The sequence below is a fragment of the Mauremys reevesii genome, linkage group 3 (genome assembly GCF_016161935.1).
Source record: "Mauremys reevesii isolate NIE-2019 linkage group 3, ASM1616193v1, whole genome shotgun sequence".
Taxonomy (NCBI): Eukaryota; Metazoa; Chordata; order Testudines; family Geoemydidae; genus Mauremys; species Mauremys reevesii.
In genome coordinates, this window is record NC_052625.1 from 78,450,739 (window position 1) to 78,469,386 (window position 18,648).

At 42.7% G+C, this 18,648-nt stretch overlaps 1 protein-coding gene across 4 annotated transcripts in view; it reads left to right on the plus strand.

Moving 5' to 3' along the window:
• ARID4B (AT-rich interaction domain 4B) overlaps positions 1–18,648 on the plus strand; it is a 158,502-nt gene that overhangs the window by 99,713 nt on the left and 40,141 nt on the right. For all 4 annotated transcript variants that reach the window (XM_039531486.1, XM_039531484.1, XM_039531485.1 and 1 more), the window contains exons 15-16: positions 840–1,107; positions 2,540–2,712. In XM_039531486.1, coding sequence (XP_039387420.1) covers positions 840–1,107; positions 2,540–2,712 — 441 coding nt within the window. The remainder of the gene's footprint in view (positions 1–839; positions 1,108–2,539; positions 2,713–18,648) is intronic.

An 18,648-nucleotide genomic window follows, 5' to 3' on the forward strand; every position in this document is an offset into this window, starting at 1 on the left:
TATTGCAGTAAAAAGTCACTTTGTGTTGCAGGGTGACATACCCCAAATTCACTGAAACCAGGGAGTATTATCAGTTTTGAAGTTTGGAGTGTATTTGTTTCAAGGCAAACCACTATCACTTGTATTGCTTGTTTCTGTCAGTGTTTATAACGTGCTATTACATGTGGCCTATGTCATAACTAATAATCAGAATCAAGTAGGTTTCTTTCTAGGAGGCTCAGAAAATGCCAATTGTAATTATAAGCTTAATTTTCAAATTGGTTTGACAGTTCATTCAAGAGGAGAAGCACTTCTTGAGTTTCCATATTGCTGGGCTGAGCAAACTGGACACTGCTTTCCTTTGATTTTTCCTTTCCTGAATTGGTAGAATATTTATATTCCTGTTTGTGTTCTTAAATGTTTTCTGTATTTTGGGTATTTCTGTAATACTGGTTGATTAAGAGGTATCGTTTGCATGTGTTTAAATATACACCTCTACCCTGATATAACACGAATTCGGATATAACGCGGTTTCACCTATAACGCGCACTCCAGCGGATCAAAGCAAGTTTGATATAATGCGGTTTCAGCTATAATGCGGTAAGATTTTTGGCTTCCGAGGACAGCGTTATATCGGAGTAGAGGTGTAGTAAGAAGTAGAAACAAAAAAAGAAAAATGGTCAAACTGATACCAGATTTTCACAAACAAGTTTTATTAGTCAGTTTTAATATAACCTACTTATTGAATCCTATGAAATGCGTGTATTTTATGTATCAAAGGTGTACAGATCTCACTAGGTTAATATATATGTAAATTAATGTTAGCATCATGTCATGGAATTTAATTTTTCTTCCTTCAGATATCTATATGGTTTTGAAGAGTACTGCACATCGGCTAATATTGAATTTCAAATGGCATTGCCAGAGAAAATGACGAATAAGCCCTGCAAAGAGTGTGAAAAAGAAAAAGAATTGAAAATGCGTGAAGAACCTGAACAGGATATAAAAGAAATAAAAGTTGTTAAAGAAGAGCATAAGGAGGAGGAAGAAGTAATCATACAACAGGAAGAAACAAAACCATCTGAGAATGATAATGAATGTAAAGAAGATGATAAACCCACCTTTCTGGTAAAATACTTTGTTTATGTTAAGCCCAGTTGCTAAATTGAGGTAGTGTTTGTGGGGGGAGTAGGAGGTAATGTATTAAGTAGGGCTGAAATCACCTTGGTGGAGTTAAAAAACAAACAAACACCTAAACAGTTTAGCACGTTGTCTTGATAATGCATTGTTCTTTCCTTATTATTAATACTGATCATATCACAGCTCTGAAAATAGGGTTTGGTGGCTGACAGCAGCTGCATAGCTAAAGGAGGATAAGTACAATATACTATGAGCCAGATCCATCTCTGGGTGTATGCTGGCTGCTGCAGAGGGTCTTGGAAGCAAAATGTCCATAACCTCCTACAGAACAGCTGCAGCCTACAGTCAAATTTATACCAAAATGTGTGGCCTACTTTAGCCTGAAAGGGGCTGTATCCTCTTAGCAGCTGTAATAGTAGGATTTCTGTTTTGAACCTGGCTTTAGATTTAGGTCTCATTGCATCTGCATGGACACCTTCCATTCCCATCCCCACACCAAAATCAGTGAAGTTCCCCAAGAGTTCAGGGATCCACCCCAGGGCAATGTATTGCAGGACTAGGACTTATGCACTTCAGAGGGATCTGCAGGTGCATGTTTAAGCCTTTAGAAAGTGCCATTGAGGTTGTTGGGATTCTATGTAGGCATAAAGATTTGTCTGAGTGAAGTCATTTGTAAGTCAGGACATTAAGCTACTTCCACACCACCCCCACAAAGACACCTGTAAAGGGTGGCAGGAGCACTACTTGACATCTGTTTTTAAGGCCCACTGCATTTAGGGTGAAATCTTTCAAAGTAAACCATCAAACTGATGCTGTCAGTTTAAAAATTGCATTTAATAAAAACACTAGGACCTAAGATTATTAAAGATGACTAAATTTAAAATGTTTTTATTTTTCATTTGAATGCTGTTAATTTTTTTAGTGCTGTTCAGCTTGGAGAATGAAAATTGATTAGTAGGTTTTACTTTTAGTTTAGTTTCTAGTCAGCTTCGCTTTTGGATTCTCGTTAATTTGGCACAATGAAACAATTTTGAGCCACACAGAAAAAAAATGTTTGTTTTTTGTTCAGAGGTTGTTTCCATTGGAATTGAATGAAATGTAAGGGAAACTAGAATGTCTTGAGTGTTTTTAAAGCTTTTTTTTTTTTAAAAGAAATTTGGGTACAGATTTGTTCTGGCGGCTTCACTTTAAATGTTTCTTCTATTTAAAACATTAAAGTTAAATTCTGTAGCTCTGACTCAAGCAATCCTTCTGCAAAATTTAGTCCTTATTTAATAACAAAGAATATACTGGGAATGGTAACAATCCTAAAACTTTGAATATTTCTGCCAGTTGGTTAAGTGTGTTTTGTCTGCCTTTTTTCAAATGCTTGTCATGTTGATTTCTATTGTAGGTTAACTGCATTTTTATATTTTCTTAGGAAAACAAACAAAACTTGCAAGAATCTATGTATACTCAGTCTGACCAGGAAAAGGAATTCAATTCAACCAAAACAGAAGATGAAGCCAATCTGGGAGATAAAGAGGAAGAGAATATTAAAGAAATGGAAATTCTTAACACGAACATGGAAGCTGAAGGAAAAGAAAAATCAGGGTAAGAGGGGTTTTTTTAAGTTAAGGAACCTGATGTCACTAATGTTTTAGTTAAAAGTATGTTTGAACGTCAACATCACACGGTATTGTGAGATCCTGATCCTGCAAAGACATAAGCATGTGCTTAACTTCATGCACCATGAATAATCCTATTGAAGTTAGTGGGGCTACTCACATTGCTAAAGCGAAACATTTGCATGAGTCTTTCCAGGTTCAGAGCCTAAATATTTAAAACCCAATGAGCAAGGGGAATCATACAAAGTATAAGTAATCTATTTGATTAAAAAAATAAGATGTCCATCCTAGTGTTTGCTCAGCTCTGCTACCTGTATGGGGTGGATTTCTGGTTCCCACCTCTTGCTCTTGGGAGTGTTATGGAGATAGTGTTATGGGAAGGGAGTATCTTGCATCTCTCAATAGCAGTCTTTGGTTGAGTAAGGGATGATTTTGACAGGATCAGAAGATACTCCTTTCCAGTTCTTCACAAGAGAAGGCGATTGCAAGTGAATTAAAATGAAATAATATTGGTGCCAGGGCCCAGCTAGTCAGTGGAAGCAGAACATTCCTCCCTGCATGCATGTGTGTATGTATTCTCCATAAAACAATGGATAGAAAGGTTTTCATATTTAAACGCAAAAAGATTTGTTCCATGTATTGCCTTTAAACGTCTGCCCTGAGGTCAAAATGGAATGGACAGTTCTTAATTAGACCTAGCATAGCTAACAACTTACATCCTTGACAAGAACTGCATGTACACTGTAGCGTGTCTGAGCGCTATTCAAAAGTTAGGAAATCCTAAAACCATTGTGTTTTGGACACACGTCCTGTCCCTTCCTCGTCTGAGGGTGAAAACAGCCCAAAAGATGATAGAACTTGTGTCGTTGAGCTGCAGGTGTGAAGAAGGTGTGCAGAAATGCCCTAGAACTGTGTTTTATGGAGATTCCATTCACTATACCATGGACGGGTTTCCTGAGCCTGGAATATAAATGTGGGCACCGCACTGGATTTGGCCCATAGGAAATTGGTGAAACCATTGTGTAAATATTGCATCATTGACACATTTCACCATGTAGAAAGGCCATAGTAAATAACTGATTATACAAAAAATATATTAGGTAGAGTAAAATAATTTGCATAGTTAAAATATAAGATGATACATTCTTAATTGGAAATCTACCCAGACAATAGAAAAAGTGTGGTGAAGAGAGTTATGCCGCTTACTTCAGAACTGAATTTGGCTCAGTGTCTTTAAAATGTCACCCAGCAAGGTCTTTTAAAAGTGTGGGACATCTTTCTGATACTGATGTTGACCAAATAACAATGGTAAATGAAATAATAAAATTATAAAACTATTCTCAAATAACAATTTATATCTGTTTAACTTGGAACCAGATTAGTTCCTCTACATGAGGAGAAGGCTTGCCTAGAGGATAGGAAGCTCCATGAGTTTCTCCTTGCACTGTTTCTACCAGACTGCTCCATTGTGGGGAATGCAGGATTTCAGTCCCAACTTGCTGATTTTAGGATATCTGCTGGAGGCCAGGAGTGTCTTTCTAGAGGTCCTGTACTCCACCTACCAATGTCTCATCACTCAGTCCTTTTGAAATAGGGTTTCCCTTCTGACCTCCCTCCTGTAATCCCTTCTATATTGGGTCAGCAACACAATGGGGCTCTGTGCAAAAGTTAATACAGAATCAGGTGGTATTAACTTTTGAGCTTTTCACTTCTATTTTATTTTTTGTAGAGGGGAGGCTAAGTGTGATATCTGCAGCACACTAATTCCTCTCCAGTGCTATTCCCTGGCTACTCTTGTATCCCGACCATGTTTATGAGTCTGTGAATAGTCTACACAGGTCTGAAGACAGGGAGACAAAGCAGCAGAGATAGCTGACATCTCCCCACCCCTTCTCTATGGGCAAGGATTGATCTATATGAAGGGTCCTTTCTGTGCTGATTGAGAGGTAGACAATCTCTGGGCCATAGAAGATAATGAAAAATTGGTTTCTTAGTGTTCTTGTTAGTGTCTTAGTGTTCTTACTGAGTATGTGGAGCATCACTCTTATGTTGTCTGTTTCAAAGAGAACTTTCCAGGGTTTTGGAAACTCATCCTTCTGCCTAAATTAGAATTGCCTCACAGTTAATGTGTCCAAGAATAAAATGGCAAAAGGCTATCAGTCTGGCAACTTCAGGACATAAGTTTAACACTGCTAGTATCAGGAAGAAATGTCCTCCAGCTTCCTCAGTGTAGTATTGTATAATTAGGTGCCTTCCTCTGTTGTGTCTATTGAATTATTCATTTTGTAATTAATGAAGGCCAAATGGACTTTTTCTTCAATATGGCATTTCTTACCTTCCTAGAAATTGAATCATTTGACAGAAAAAAAAAAATCCTTTAAAGATACCTTATGTGGAGACATGCCATGTATATAAAGTACTATTGAAACAATCTGGCCCAACATTCTTTTTTGTAAGGGGATTTCTCATGGATAGTCAATGAAACTGAAAGGCAACAAATTTGAAACTAGTAACAAGAAGTACTTTTCTACACACACAACAATTAGCCCATGGAATTTACCCCCTCAAGATTGAGGCCAAGAGCTTAGCAGGATTTTTAAAAAGATTGGACATTTATATGGATAACAAGAATATTGACTTTTTATCATAAAGATTAAAAAAGCAAGCAAGATTTTTGAAACAGATATAAGACTTCATGCTTTAGGGCATAAGCCAAGCTCTAACTAATCAGAATTGGGAAGAAACTTTCTTTGTGGATAGTTTATTCCATAACTGCCCTCTGGAGGGGTTTCTTGCACCTTCCTCAGAAGTATCTGGTACTTGCTGCTATTTTAGGACTAGTCTACGCTACCACCCTACATTGGCACAGCTGCACCAATGCAGCTGTGCTGCTGTAGCGCATCGGGTGAAGACGCAGTATGTCAACAGGAGAGCATCTCCCCCCGACATAGTACAGTGTGGACATTGCTTTAAGTCGACGTAACTTATGTCGCTCAGTGGGGTGGTTTTTTCACACCCCTGAGCGACATAACTTACATCGACTTAAGTGGTAGTGTAGTCAAGCACAGAGACATAATATTGGATTAGAAGGACTACTGGGCTGAGCCAGTTTGGCAATTCCTGTGTTTCTGAGTATTGCCTTAGGATTAGTTTACACTTCACTGTTCCTTCGTTTACATTTCACTGTTTATATTGATGTTCTTCTGGCCTGGAGGTGGCCAGATAAGATTCTCTTTGGAGCCCTTCAAAGTAGCTCTTGTAATAGTGCTGGAGGATCATAACTGAGAGATGCAAGATGCTCCATTCCTGCATGCTCCTCTTCCTGGCCTGACTATGCTGTCTCTGCACCCCCTGCCTGGCTTGGGGTGCCATTGGCTGGATCTCTCTTTGGACTATTGCTTACTAGCGTAGAGCACTAAGAGTGGGAGTACTAGACTAGCCCACACCCAACATTCTCTGCTTGCTAGTACCTGCAGATGGAATTCTAACTTTCACTGGCTTGAAATTTTCTGGATTCTTTCTTTGAGAGAAAAAGAATCTTGCTTGACCAACATCTACTGGGTCCTCAATTAATTTTTGGTTGTTGATGGAACATATGGTTAAGTATTTCTGACCAAAATATTTTCTTTTCTAAGCCCATAGTTTTGAACTCCTCTGATCCTGATACTTCCACTTTTTAGCACTTGACCACAAATTTTCCTAGAAATTGAGATTAGCAGATTGTGCCAATATGGAAAAAAATGCTATTTAGCAGACTTTAAAAAAGTCTTATAAACTAATAGCTCTTTTAAAAAGTTAAACAAATTACTTTAAAAACTAGGGGAAAACTCATGGTACATGAAATAGAGATCAAAATCTGATATCAATTTTCTCCTCTGAGTGAACCTATGAATAATAAGAGCGGGCCTCACTAAGTGATTTAAGAGTCCTGTGGCACCTTAAAGCTGATGCTCCAATACGTATGTTAGTCTTTAAGGTGCCATAGGACTCTCTGTTGCTTTTTACAGATCCAGACTAACACGGCTACCCCTCTGATAAGTGATTTAAGATGATCTTTCTCACTTAATAGTGAGGATAACATTGAAAACTTAGCCCGGTATGTGAAGGTGAGCAGTGAAATACCAGACAGCAAGACTGTGAACGCATATCTTTGCATGCACAAAAACCTGCATTTGTGTACCTTACTACCAGATATGCATGTGCATATGTAAGCTTTTGTTTAAGGAATGCAAATTTTGTAGGCATGTTAATGGAGACCGTTAGGGATTTTTTTAAGACACTTAATGACAAGAATATGTAAGAAAGTAAGTCAGCAGCTTTGTTTCACATACAGGAGGTAATAGGTTAACAGATGTAGTGTGTTTCTTCTGCCCTTTGCAGTTTATTCTGTTGGTACTTCATAAAGTAGCATAGTTTTTTATTTAGTGTTGTTGTAGCTGTGTTGGTCCCAGGATATTAGAGAGACAGGGTTGATGAAGGACCTGAAGAAGAGCTCTGTGTAAGCTCAAAAACTTGTCTCTCTCACCAACGGGAGTTGGTCCAGTAAAAGATATTACCCCACCCACCTTGTCTCTAGTTTTTTATTTGTCAGAAGAGGTATATTTTGAAGGCTTGTGATGAATGAATGTAAAATTGTAGGAAAGGGATTTAAAATATCACAGGAAGGTGTGGGTTAGTGTGGCTGGCTGACCGTCATATTGATTGGCTTTGAACCAAATAAAGCACTATACATTAAAGTTAACTCATACAGTAAAGTTTAATTTTGTGTAAAGTAAATTATCTGAGGGGGGGAAATGCGTCGTCTTCCTTGCACAGTTGGTGTGAACACCAGTTTAAATTTTTCACTGTTAGCGTAAGCACAAAAAGATCAATTTATACCAAGTACATTTGTATAGCATCATACATAGGGACTCACCCATTTGGTCTGTACGTTGTATTTCTGTGTGCATGTGTCATGGGGGCATGCCTCTTTAGGATATCCTCTTGTGGCTGTTGTGGCCCTGCAGGTGCATTGCACTCAGCACCCCTTGGGTCTTTTTCAACAATTGCTCAGAGCAGGTTAGTTCAAACTGTTTGCAGAATCTGATTTATTCACAGTTCCAACATATACCCCTTTACATGGTTTAACCTATTCACTTGTTCTACAGACATAACTCACTTGTTTAGCCTCTCCAGTTCACACTCACTTTGGCTCCATGTAAAAGTCAGTTTCTTCTCCTGTCCTGGAGGCCGCAGCCCTCCTCCCAGAGCTGGGTTGTACTTCAGACAATCCCTCTTGAGCTCTCCTTACTACAGGAGTCTCCTAGCTCTCCTCCTTGAAACTGGAAGTAGATTTTAGGTCAGCTGTAGAGCTCAGGCAGTTTCTCCCCAAACTGGCCCTTTTCCCAGTTTAAAAGTGCTGAAGGATACAATTTTAGACTGATGCTTTAACCACATTAATTTTAATAACGGGTCTTGTGAGGGTATAGTCCAGTACTTCATGTTGAACAGCCTATTCCAACTTCCTGATGTGTAAGTGTGCAAAAGTCTTTTTTGTTTTCTTTCGACTGATCTGTCCAAAAATTTCTGAAAAAACAATCACACAGCAGTTCTTCTTCGAGTGATGGGTCCCTATGTGTATTCCAAACGTGTGGGTGAGCATGCGCGCCATGACTCTGGAGCTGGAAGGTTTTCTTAGCAATGTCTGCTGACCTGCACATGTGTCATGCGGCACCTCGTGTTCACAGCTGACGGTATGATAGGCCATGCTGGTCAGTGCCTCTCCAGTTGCCTCGTATCGCCATGTGCCCAGAGTTGGAAGCATTGTTCCTTCATGCTCTTAGTCTTTTCGCTAAGACAGTGACTTGGTCAGTTTGTACATAGTTGTTTATAGGGGGAAGGGATAGCTCAGTGGTTTGAGCATTGGCCTGCTAAACCTAGGGTTGTGAGTTCAATCCTTGAGGAGACCACTTAGGAATCTGGGGCAAAAAAATTGGTCCTGCTAGTGAAGGCAGGGGGCTGGACTCAATGACCTTTCAAGGTCCCTTCCAGCTCTAGGAGATTGGTATATCTCCAATTTTTTTTTTAATAGTTGTTCCTTCTTGTAGATAGCCGTATATAGTAGTTTTTAGTTAGTTAGTGATGGTTTACCCCTTTTGGGATACACTCTCCCACCCCCTGGGGACTATACCCTGCGTTCCAGGGTTTAAAAACTGTTTCCTGCCCACACTTGTTCTCCCTGAATGACGAGCACTAGTGGGGTCTTTACTGCCTCAGCGAGGCTCACATTGCATCACATTGCTCGATTTGTAAATATTTACTGCCCCAGACTTGGGAAGCTTGGGAGCTCCACCTCCAAAAATATCTAATGGAGAAAGCAATGAGACTGAATGCTCACTCAGATCCAGGACCATGAGAAGAGCGTCCATCACGGGTGGTGAGTGCTCCTCCCAGCATTTCACATGCCCCGGATCCAGCAATACCAATGGCCAAAGAGAAGCCCAGGCATGAGAGTAAGAAGCACTCTCATGGGCATAAGAGCAGATTTCCATCATGGGCTGCTTCTAAGTGCAGCGTTTCTTCCTTAAGCCAGGCCAGGTCAGCTGAGATGTCGCTCACCAACACTGCTGCTCCAGCACCCAAGCTTCCCTAGGTGGAGGGTAAAGCTAAGTGGAAATGGGATCTGGCGCTACCGATGGTCGGCCTAGTACCCGCTCACCGAGAGCAATCCCTGGCATGTGCACTGCCCATCTCACTGCCACCTTCGTGCCATCTAGGTCAGCCAGCCTGTGGATACTAACTAGGTCTTCTGGCATCTCCAATAGCACTTCCCAAACTCCATGCTCTTGGGAGCCCCTTCTCTCAGCAGAGGAATTGGTTCTCCTCTCCGGACCCCAGCTCGCTTGCGAGGTTCCCACTCCAGTGGAACTGTACTATTCCTGCCGGACAGGCCCCTCCTGACACTGCACTGAGCTCCACCTGTTTTGATGGTTCCACCACTACCAGAGGCATCTTCAGAGGCCAAGGATTTCTCTGAGCCAGAACCATCCTTCTCCCCAATGGTTTGGCGCAGCTCAGACTCATGTCCCCGGCTGCCTCATCCACTGGCATATGACCCAGCATATTGGTACACGTGGGGCCCACTGCATGCCCAGGACCCATCCTCTTGGCTGCACTAGGCACCCTGGGACCCCTACCACCAGTGCTATCCATCCTGCCAAGCCTCGTACAACTCTGCCCAGGCTCCTCCACCAGCACCGTTAGGCTCAGAAGAACAGACAGACGTAGAGCCAGTCCTGCTGATCCCTATGGTCACTTCCTCCTCACCTGACAAGGCGCTTATTCCTCCCTTCCTCTCTCCCCCAGATGATCAAAGGCAGTATCAGAACCTGTTGCAGAGGGTGGCAGTGGACCGGGCATACAGCTGCAGGAGGTTCAGGACTAGCAACCCCAGCTCCTGGACATCCAGGCCTCAGGGACCTTCTAGGGTGGCTCTCCCTATCAATGATGCCATTCTCCAACCAGCACAGGCAGTATGGCTTACCCCTGCCTCATATGCCCCCACACCAAAGCAGGCAGAGTGGAGATATTGTATCCCAGCTAAGGGGGTGGACTTCCTCTTTTCTTACCCACCTCTCTTCTTGTGCATGCAGCAGAGGAATGGGTGCACCAGCACATACAAAAGTTGACCCCCTCCAGACCAGGTGGCTAAGCGATTGGACCTGCAATTTCGGATTGCAAACTACCAGGCTCTGCTAGCCAGGTACGATTTTAATAACTATGTGTGGCTAGTAGAGTTCCAGGATGAGCTGCCACCAGACCAGCAACAGCAGTTTCAGGCACTGGTAGACGAAGTGTTCCTGGTCGCCAAGATGGGCCTCCAAGCGGCAGTTGATGCGGCCAACACGTCCTCTTGCTCCCTTGCAACTGGAGTCATCATGCACTCATGGCTCCAGTCATCTGGCTTTTCTCAGGAGGTCCAAACTACTATCAAGGACCTCCCCTTTGACAAAGACAATTTGTTTTATGTGACGACGGACAAGTCCCTTCGCTCTTTGAAGGACTCCAGCGCCACTTTATGATCCCTAGTGATCTACACCCCAGCTCCGCAATGCAGGCACCCGCAACAGCAGTTCCTTCCTCACCAGTATACACTCTACCTGGCCTACTACGAGGAGTAACAGCCCCACACAAGTGACACCAGTCCCAGAAACAGCGACCCAGAGCCTTTGCTATGGCCACCTCCTCAACCCACCCGCAACCAAAGTCCCAGTTCTGATGGTTTGATTGAGAACTGTGAACATTCCCCTTTGCCACCTGCAGTGTCCCATGTCATCTTTGGGGCTATCTTGCCCCATTCACTCACAATTGGGGCAAAAGCACCACGGACAATTGAGCACTGAAGATCATCCATCTCAAATACTCCATAGAGTTCCTTTCTTTCCCCCGCATCAGCCCCTTTTCTTCTAGACACCTCCAGGAGACCCTTCCCATCAATGCACTCTCCAACAAGAAACAGATGCTCTTCTTGCAAAGAGCACCATAGAGCATGTGGCATATCCCTACATGGGGAGAGGTTTCTACTCCCTGTACTTCCTCATCCCAAAGAAGGGTGCAGAGCTCTGCCCCATTCTTGACCTTTGGCTATTAAACACCTTTATCAGAAAATCCAAATTCCATATGGTGACTCTGGCGTCTATTATTCCGTTCTTCCCCCATGGGACTTGGTTCATGGCTCTCAACATGAAGGATGCCTGCTTCCTCACTGACATTCACCTGGCCCACCGGAAATTTCTCTGTGTAGGGATGGGACACCATCACTACCAATTCCGAGTCATCCCTTTCATCATAGTGATGGCTCTGCAAGTTTTCACTAAGGTCTTTGCTGTCGTGGCAGCACAAATCTGCATCAATGAAAAGTTGGTGCTCGTACAGACGATCAATTTTATGGGACGCGGTTTGACTCCATTGCGGCATGGGCCTTCCTTCCGGTGTATTGCTTCAGAATGCTGATGGCCATAATTGCAGACGTATGCCACAACCCAGGCACCACGGGCAACCATTGTCTCTCCCTGCTTGGACATATGGCAGCCTGTACCTCCGTAACCCCGCTGCATGTCTACACACGTGGTGCCTCCAACTGTGGCTCCTCTCCATCTACAGACCCCACATGGACCATTTGGAGGCCAGAGTTGTCCCCCAGACGATTCTGGCCTCCCTCACCTGGTGGACCGACCCTGCCAAGATCATGGTTATTAGCCCTTCACCATCCCAACCCACAGGCCACCATCACAACAGTTGCCTCTGTCGCAGGTTGGGGAGCCCATCTATACCATCACACAGCTGAGGGCATCTGGCCGCCACAAGAGGCCAGAATGCATATAAGTGTGCTAGAACTGAGGGCAGTCCATCTTGCATTCCAGGAGTTTCTTCTTTCATTCAGTCCTACCATGTTCAGCTACTCTCCAACATTGTAGTGGTGGTATACATCAACAAGCAGGGCAGTGCCAAGTCTCGCTCCCCCTGTTCCGAGCCCATCCACCTTTGGAAATGGTGCATCAAACACCATGTGTAGGGCCCTACCAAATTCATAGCCATGAAAAACACGTCACAAACCGTGAAATCTGGTCTTTTGTGTGCTTTTACCCTATACTATGCAGATTTCATGGGGGAGACCAGCATTTCTGAAATCGGGGGTCCTGACCCAAAAGGGAGTTGCAGGATGGTCACAGAGTTATTTTAGGGGGTCACAGTATTGCCACCCTTCCTTCTGTGCTGCCTTCAGAGCTGGGTGGCCGGAGAGCAGTGGCTGTTAGCTGGGCGCTCAGCTCTGAAGGCAGCACACCACCAGCAGCAGCACAGAAGTAAGGGTGGCAATCCCATACCATGCCATTACTTCTGCGTTGCTGACTTCAAAGCTGGGCAGCCAGAGAGTGGCAGCTGCTGACGGAGGTCCCAGCTCTCAATGCAGCAGCACAGATGCAAGGGTGGCAATACCGTACCATGCCATTCTTACTTCTGCGCTGCTGCTGGCAGTGGCTCTTCCTTCGGAGCTGGGATTCTGGTTAGCAACCGTCACTCTCTGGGAGCTCTGACAGCAGCGCCACCGCCAGCAGCAGCACAGAAGGGTAGCAGTACGCAAATCCCCCCTACAATAACTTTGTGACCCCTCCACCCCCAAAACTCCCTTTTGGGCCAAGACCCCTACAATTACAACACCATGAAATTTCAGATTTAAATATCTGAAATCATGAAATTTACAACTTTTAAATTCCTAAGACTGTGAAATTGACCAAAATGGACTGTGAATTTGTTTGAGCCCTAACCATGTGACACTACAAACCATGTACCTCCCGGGCACCCAGAAGTCCCTAGCTGATGCCCTTAGCAGGATACTCTTCCTTAACCATGAGTGGGAATTGCACAGTGCCATACTCCAATACCTCTTCCACAAATGGGTCACCCCATTCTGGGATCTCTTCATCACTTGTGAGAACTGCAAGTTGCCCCTTTATTGTTCCAGGAGAACCATATGAGAGGACTTGTAAGACAAAGCTCTTCTCCCCGGACTGGCGACCTCCACTATGCTTTTCTCCACATTCCCCTCCCACAAGTGCTATGCAAGTTTTGCCGGGACTGAGCTACTGTAATACTTATAGTCCTGTTCTGGCCCCATCAGTTTTGGTTCATGGACCTCTTCAGACTCTCCACCCGTACACGACTCCATCTCTGATTTTCTCATACAAGATCAGGGCCAAGTATGGCATCCCAGTCTGGGCCCTCTTCACCTCATGGCCTGGTACCTCTGTGTTTATGCACCCCACCACCATCCGTTTCAGGAAAGGTCTCCTCAGTACCTTCCCACCAGTACTCTGGCTCACACCCCCGTAGGACCTTAATCTCATTCTATCCGCCCTCACAAAGCCACCCTTCAAGCCAATGGCAACATGCTCCCTCTCCCATCTCTCCATTAAAGTAATATCCTTAGTGACCATTACCTCATCTAAATGAGTCAGCGAACTGGCGGCCATGATGGCTGACCCCCCTTGCACCGTATTCCACAAGGATAAAGTTTCCTTATGGCTCCACCGTAAGATCCTCCCAAAGGTAGTGTTGGAGTTCCACTTCAATCAGTGCATTCAGTGTTTTCTGTCCCAAACCGTATGCCTCCTATGCAGGGAGGATCCTGCACTCCCTCGACGTGCACTAGCATTCTATCTCCAGAGGACCCGCTCCTTTTGCGCATTGACGAAACTGTGACCATTGCCAACTGGTCCAAGGGCCAAGCACTCTCCTCCCAGCAAATCTACAAATGTGTCTCCAGGTGCATCCGCAAATGCTACACGCTATCCAACGTACTGCTGCCTCACAGAGTTACAGCGCGTTCTACATAGCGCAAGCAGCCACATCATTGGCCTGCCTAGTGGATATCTCGTGGCAAGACTTCAGTCATGCAGTAACACGGCGCTCTATACACTTGTTCATATCTCACTGTGGCATGACCCAAGGGGTGGCTGTGGATGTTGCAGTGGGTTGCACTGTACTATAGACTGCACTTCCTCTCTCTTCCTCACACCGACCTCCACACTGATCAGTGATCACTATTCACCCACGTTTGGAATACCTATAGGGATTATCACTCAAAGAAGAAGAGGCGGCTACTTACCTGTAACTCAAGATTCTTTGAGTTCTGTGGTCCCTATTTGTATTCCAGTACCCACCATCCATTCCCTCTGCTGCAGACTGGACTACTCAGCAGTAAGAGAGTCACTGGAGAAGCGTTGATCCGCATGGCCTGTTATACCTTCAGCTGCAAGCATGAGGGGACGCACATGCAGGTCAACAGACACTGCTAAGAGAACTTGCTGCCTCCAGTGCATGGCACGCATGTGCACCCCACATTTGGAATACAAATGGGGACCACATATCTGAAAGAACCTCCAGTTGCAAGTAAGTAACCTCCTCTTTGGTGGTAGTAGTAGTGTAATTCTACTAGTGAGTACATGAACAGACAGCTGCAAGAGAGGTAGGGGATTTAGAGATTTGGCAGCGAGAAGGTTCATGGAGGGTGGAGAGGGGCTCTTCTGTCTACGAAGAAAAGGATGGAGAGTCACTGCTCTAGATTCACCTTTTAAAATAAATAAAAGCATTGGAGAGGGGACTGTTTAAGGATGTGGAGGCTGTTTAAGGATATTGCAGCTGATTCAGACATAAGAGTTAGGAGGTAATTGGTATTGCGAAAAAAGACAAGGGTGTGTCAACAGAAGTTGAATTCCCTGGAGGATTTTCATTCGCAGTTCTGGAAGATATGGAGGATCATCCTAAGGCTCCCTGATGTCTTCAGAATTTGTTAGAAATAGTCGTGTGTGCCAAAGCTAATGTGATCCTCTTTTGTCTCTTCTTCCTCCCTTGTTCTGATTTTTTCGTTTTCCTACCTTTTAATCATGTGACAATCTTTCCATATTATTACTCCTGTAATGAAACCTACAGTAAATATGATTACATTTGAGTCCCACATAAAGAACGCTATGTTAACATGTAGTAATCCATGTTGTTTTCCTGGGTCAAACAAAATAAAGGGCCAAAAGCTATATTCATACAAAGCATTTGTATGAAACTGAGCAAACTGAGAGACAAAAATCGTAAATATTAAGATTTAAAAACAGCAAACTAAAATGATATGCAGTAGTAATAAGTCGACAGTTCAGCGTTTATATTTAGACAGCCTGTCTCAAGTATACCTAATATCCAGTCCCCTGATGCTTCATCATATTTATAGAATTACAGATGGAGACCTCAAAAACCTTCCCTCCCACCCAGATATTTTATTTTTATAGTAGCAGCTAGAGGCCCCAACCAAGATTATAAAGAGCCATTGTACTAGGCATTGTATAAACAGATAACAGACAGTCCATGCCTCAAAGAGTTTGCACTCTAAACAGACGTGAGAGACAGAAAGTGTTCTTATCTTCATTTAACTATAGGAACTGAGGTACAGAAAAGATTAAATGTCTTGCCCGGTGTAACACATGGAATCTTTTGCAGAGCTGGGAATTGAACCCAGATCTCCTTGAGTCTTAGTTCAGAGTCTTAACTAAAAAACCTATCCTTTCAAGCCAGATAATGTGTTCAGATAATGAAAATTATTTCCCACTTCAGGAGGGCCATTCTGACTTTGACCAAGCGAGGATAAATTAAATTGACAGAAGATTCAGCACCCCAGAAGTCTGCAGATCCCTATATTAACTTAACGCTTGGTTACATTAGTCTTACATTTGTTAATTATTATTATTTATATATGCTGCCATGTTGTTGGTACTGTATGTATGATGAGATTTGGTTTTGACCGCATCCAGGGGTTGTGCAACAACCCTAATCAAATGAAGTTTTATTGGCTGAAGATGCTGGGAAGAACTTTTACAATGAGGACTGGTAACACTCTTTCTGTTAGTCACAGTGGCCATAAAGATTACAGGGTATAGCACTTTCCTACATAACAGTACACATACTATTTCATGCATTCATATTTATTTGTTAATATACCCACACAGTGGGTATGTTTGTATTTGGCCTATGTGCCTCTGTATTGACAGAAATGCTACTGTAGAGTAAATTATGGTACCTGTAATTCTAAGTAGTTTTAAAATATTTTAAACTCCCTCACTGTATTGGTTGAATTTTGTGATATTAATGTATGTGTGTGTGTATTTACACATATTTTAATATATTTGCTTTATTATTACCAGATATTTTATAATTATAAATGCTCCCTCCTGCCTTTGATTTTCTGCTTCTAAGGGCTGAAGCTTCCACTATATGGAGTTTGCGGGTTTCTTTAGCTGGTTGTTGTAATTTAAATAAGTGAGCTGCTTACAACCCAGTCCTTCTCACCAGCTCCTTGGTATTGTTTGGGTTGTTGGAACACAGTTATGGTAATGCTCCATTTATGGTAGTGCTCCATTGTCTGCCTTTTCAACATAAATGCATCTCTCCTGTTGTGCAAGGGAGGGGGCTTTCATATCGCTGCAGCTTTGTCATGACTATTGGTTGGTTTGTTTTTGTTTGTTTTTATTTTTAAGATTGTAATTGCTGCCAAGAGTCTTGTTTGTTTCCTTTTTTATTAGAATTGGAATGAACAGCAATGCAAGAAATCTGACATTCACATGCATGCATATAGAGCCAAATGAGATTTCTACAATGCTCACTGGACTGCCCTGGCCACAATTTTCTCTAAGAACTTCTGCTTCACAGCATTCAGTTCCTTTCTCTTCATCTTCATGACTGGGTTTGAGGTCTTGAAACAGGAGTTTATGGCCTTCATAAAACAGATTCCACTCTTTCCTTGCAACTCCTGGAACATGCTTTTCCTTTCCTTCCAGAGTTCATTCAGAGATATAATCTGGCAATTCTACTAGTCCCAAAATATGAATATTCTTGGTTTTTGTTTGGTTTTCTAGATTCTCCAACCTGCGATCTAACAAGGCCACTTCTCACTGCACTCTTAACTGCAACCATCTCTGATGACATTTCCTTATGCTTCCTGGCATTTCCCTCTACCTGTTACAGTCCGCTCTCCACCTTACCTACTTGACCATCCAAGTTGCTCAGCTTTACAATGAGGGTTTCAAATATCCCCTCCAGAGAAGTCCTGGTAGACTGTTGTAGAGTCTATTTTCGCATGAAATCCATTGATGCACCAAGAAAGCCACCATATCTGGTGGGTGATAAGAGGAGACTCCAAACTAGTCCAGGCCTGTGGGTTGCTTCACAGTCGGCTGCACCGTAATTGGACAGACTTTGGAAGAGTCCTCGTTTTTCCTTTTCAGGCATGATTTTCCTCTTTCAGAAATCATTAAGGATTCTGCCATCAGGTTTTGAAAAATTTCGCTCCAATAAAGTTTATTTCATTAAAATTGCCAGAAAATCTCCATGGCACTGAAAACTCTCAGGCATGTCTTGCTTCTGCAGCAACCCCTGTCTGATACTTTTGTTTCCATAACTTTTTTCTTGTAAATCCTTAAAATTACAGTAACCATGAGCAGCAATTTGCTAGGAGTTGTAAATTACAGCAGCACTGGAGTACTTGGAGAGCACTTTATTGAAAGCTAAATACCAGACAGGTCTAGGTCATGATTGTCAAGGAATTCTCCAGCCTATGGGCCAAATCCTAGTCTCCGGGAATTTAGTGGGTTTTTTCTGGTTAATTTTTGGGTCAAGTATTTGACTATATGGGAGAGATTGGAGAGGAAAAGAGTTGTAAAGTAACTGTTTATTGATATTTCAGTTTAATAACTTCGGTGGTTTTAATTACATTAGCAAAATAGACTATTTGAAGTATGTTGTATAATTAATGTGATATTCATTAATACAAAACTCTGTAGACTTTTAAGGATGGAAGTGTCTGTTTAGTAGAGTCCTCTCTATCCTTGGTGTGTATTGAATTTAATAGATATATTTTGGGTTAACTGATAATATAGTACATCAACACTCTGGGAGTTTTAATTTTTTTCTGATGGCATATGCATGTATGCATGCAATGGGCCATATCTATTCCTAGTGCAAGTCCATTGAAATCAGTGCAGTTGTGCTAGGGATGAATTTGGTCCACTATTTAGAAATCACATGGCAGCTAATTAAAGAATTGTGATTTGCTATCAGTCAAATGCCTTTGGTAGAAAACAGTAAAATGTTGTTTGATCCCTTTCAAGAGAGAAAGTGGCTGTGTTAAATGAATATTTTTGCCTGTACAGTCGTATGGAAAAATAGACTCATATCAATATTAATATAGACTTTCTTATTTGTACTGTATATTAAAAACAGAAATTGACTCAAAGGCTGATAGCTGTATCTCTTCATATACAGTTTTTAAACTGTGCAAGAACATTTGTTCTGGTTTTCAGGTTTTAACTGATAGGAACCTATGATTTTTAAGAACTCCATAGGT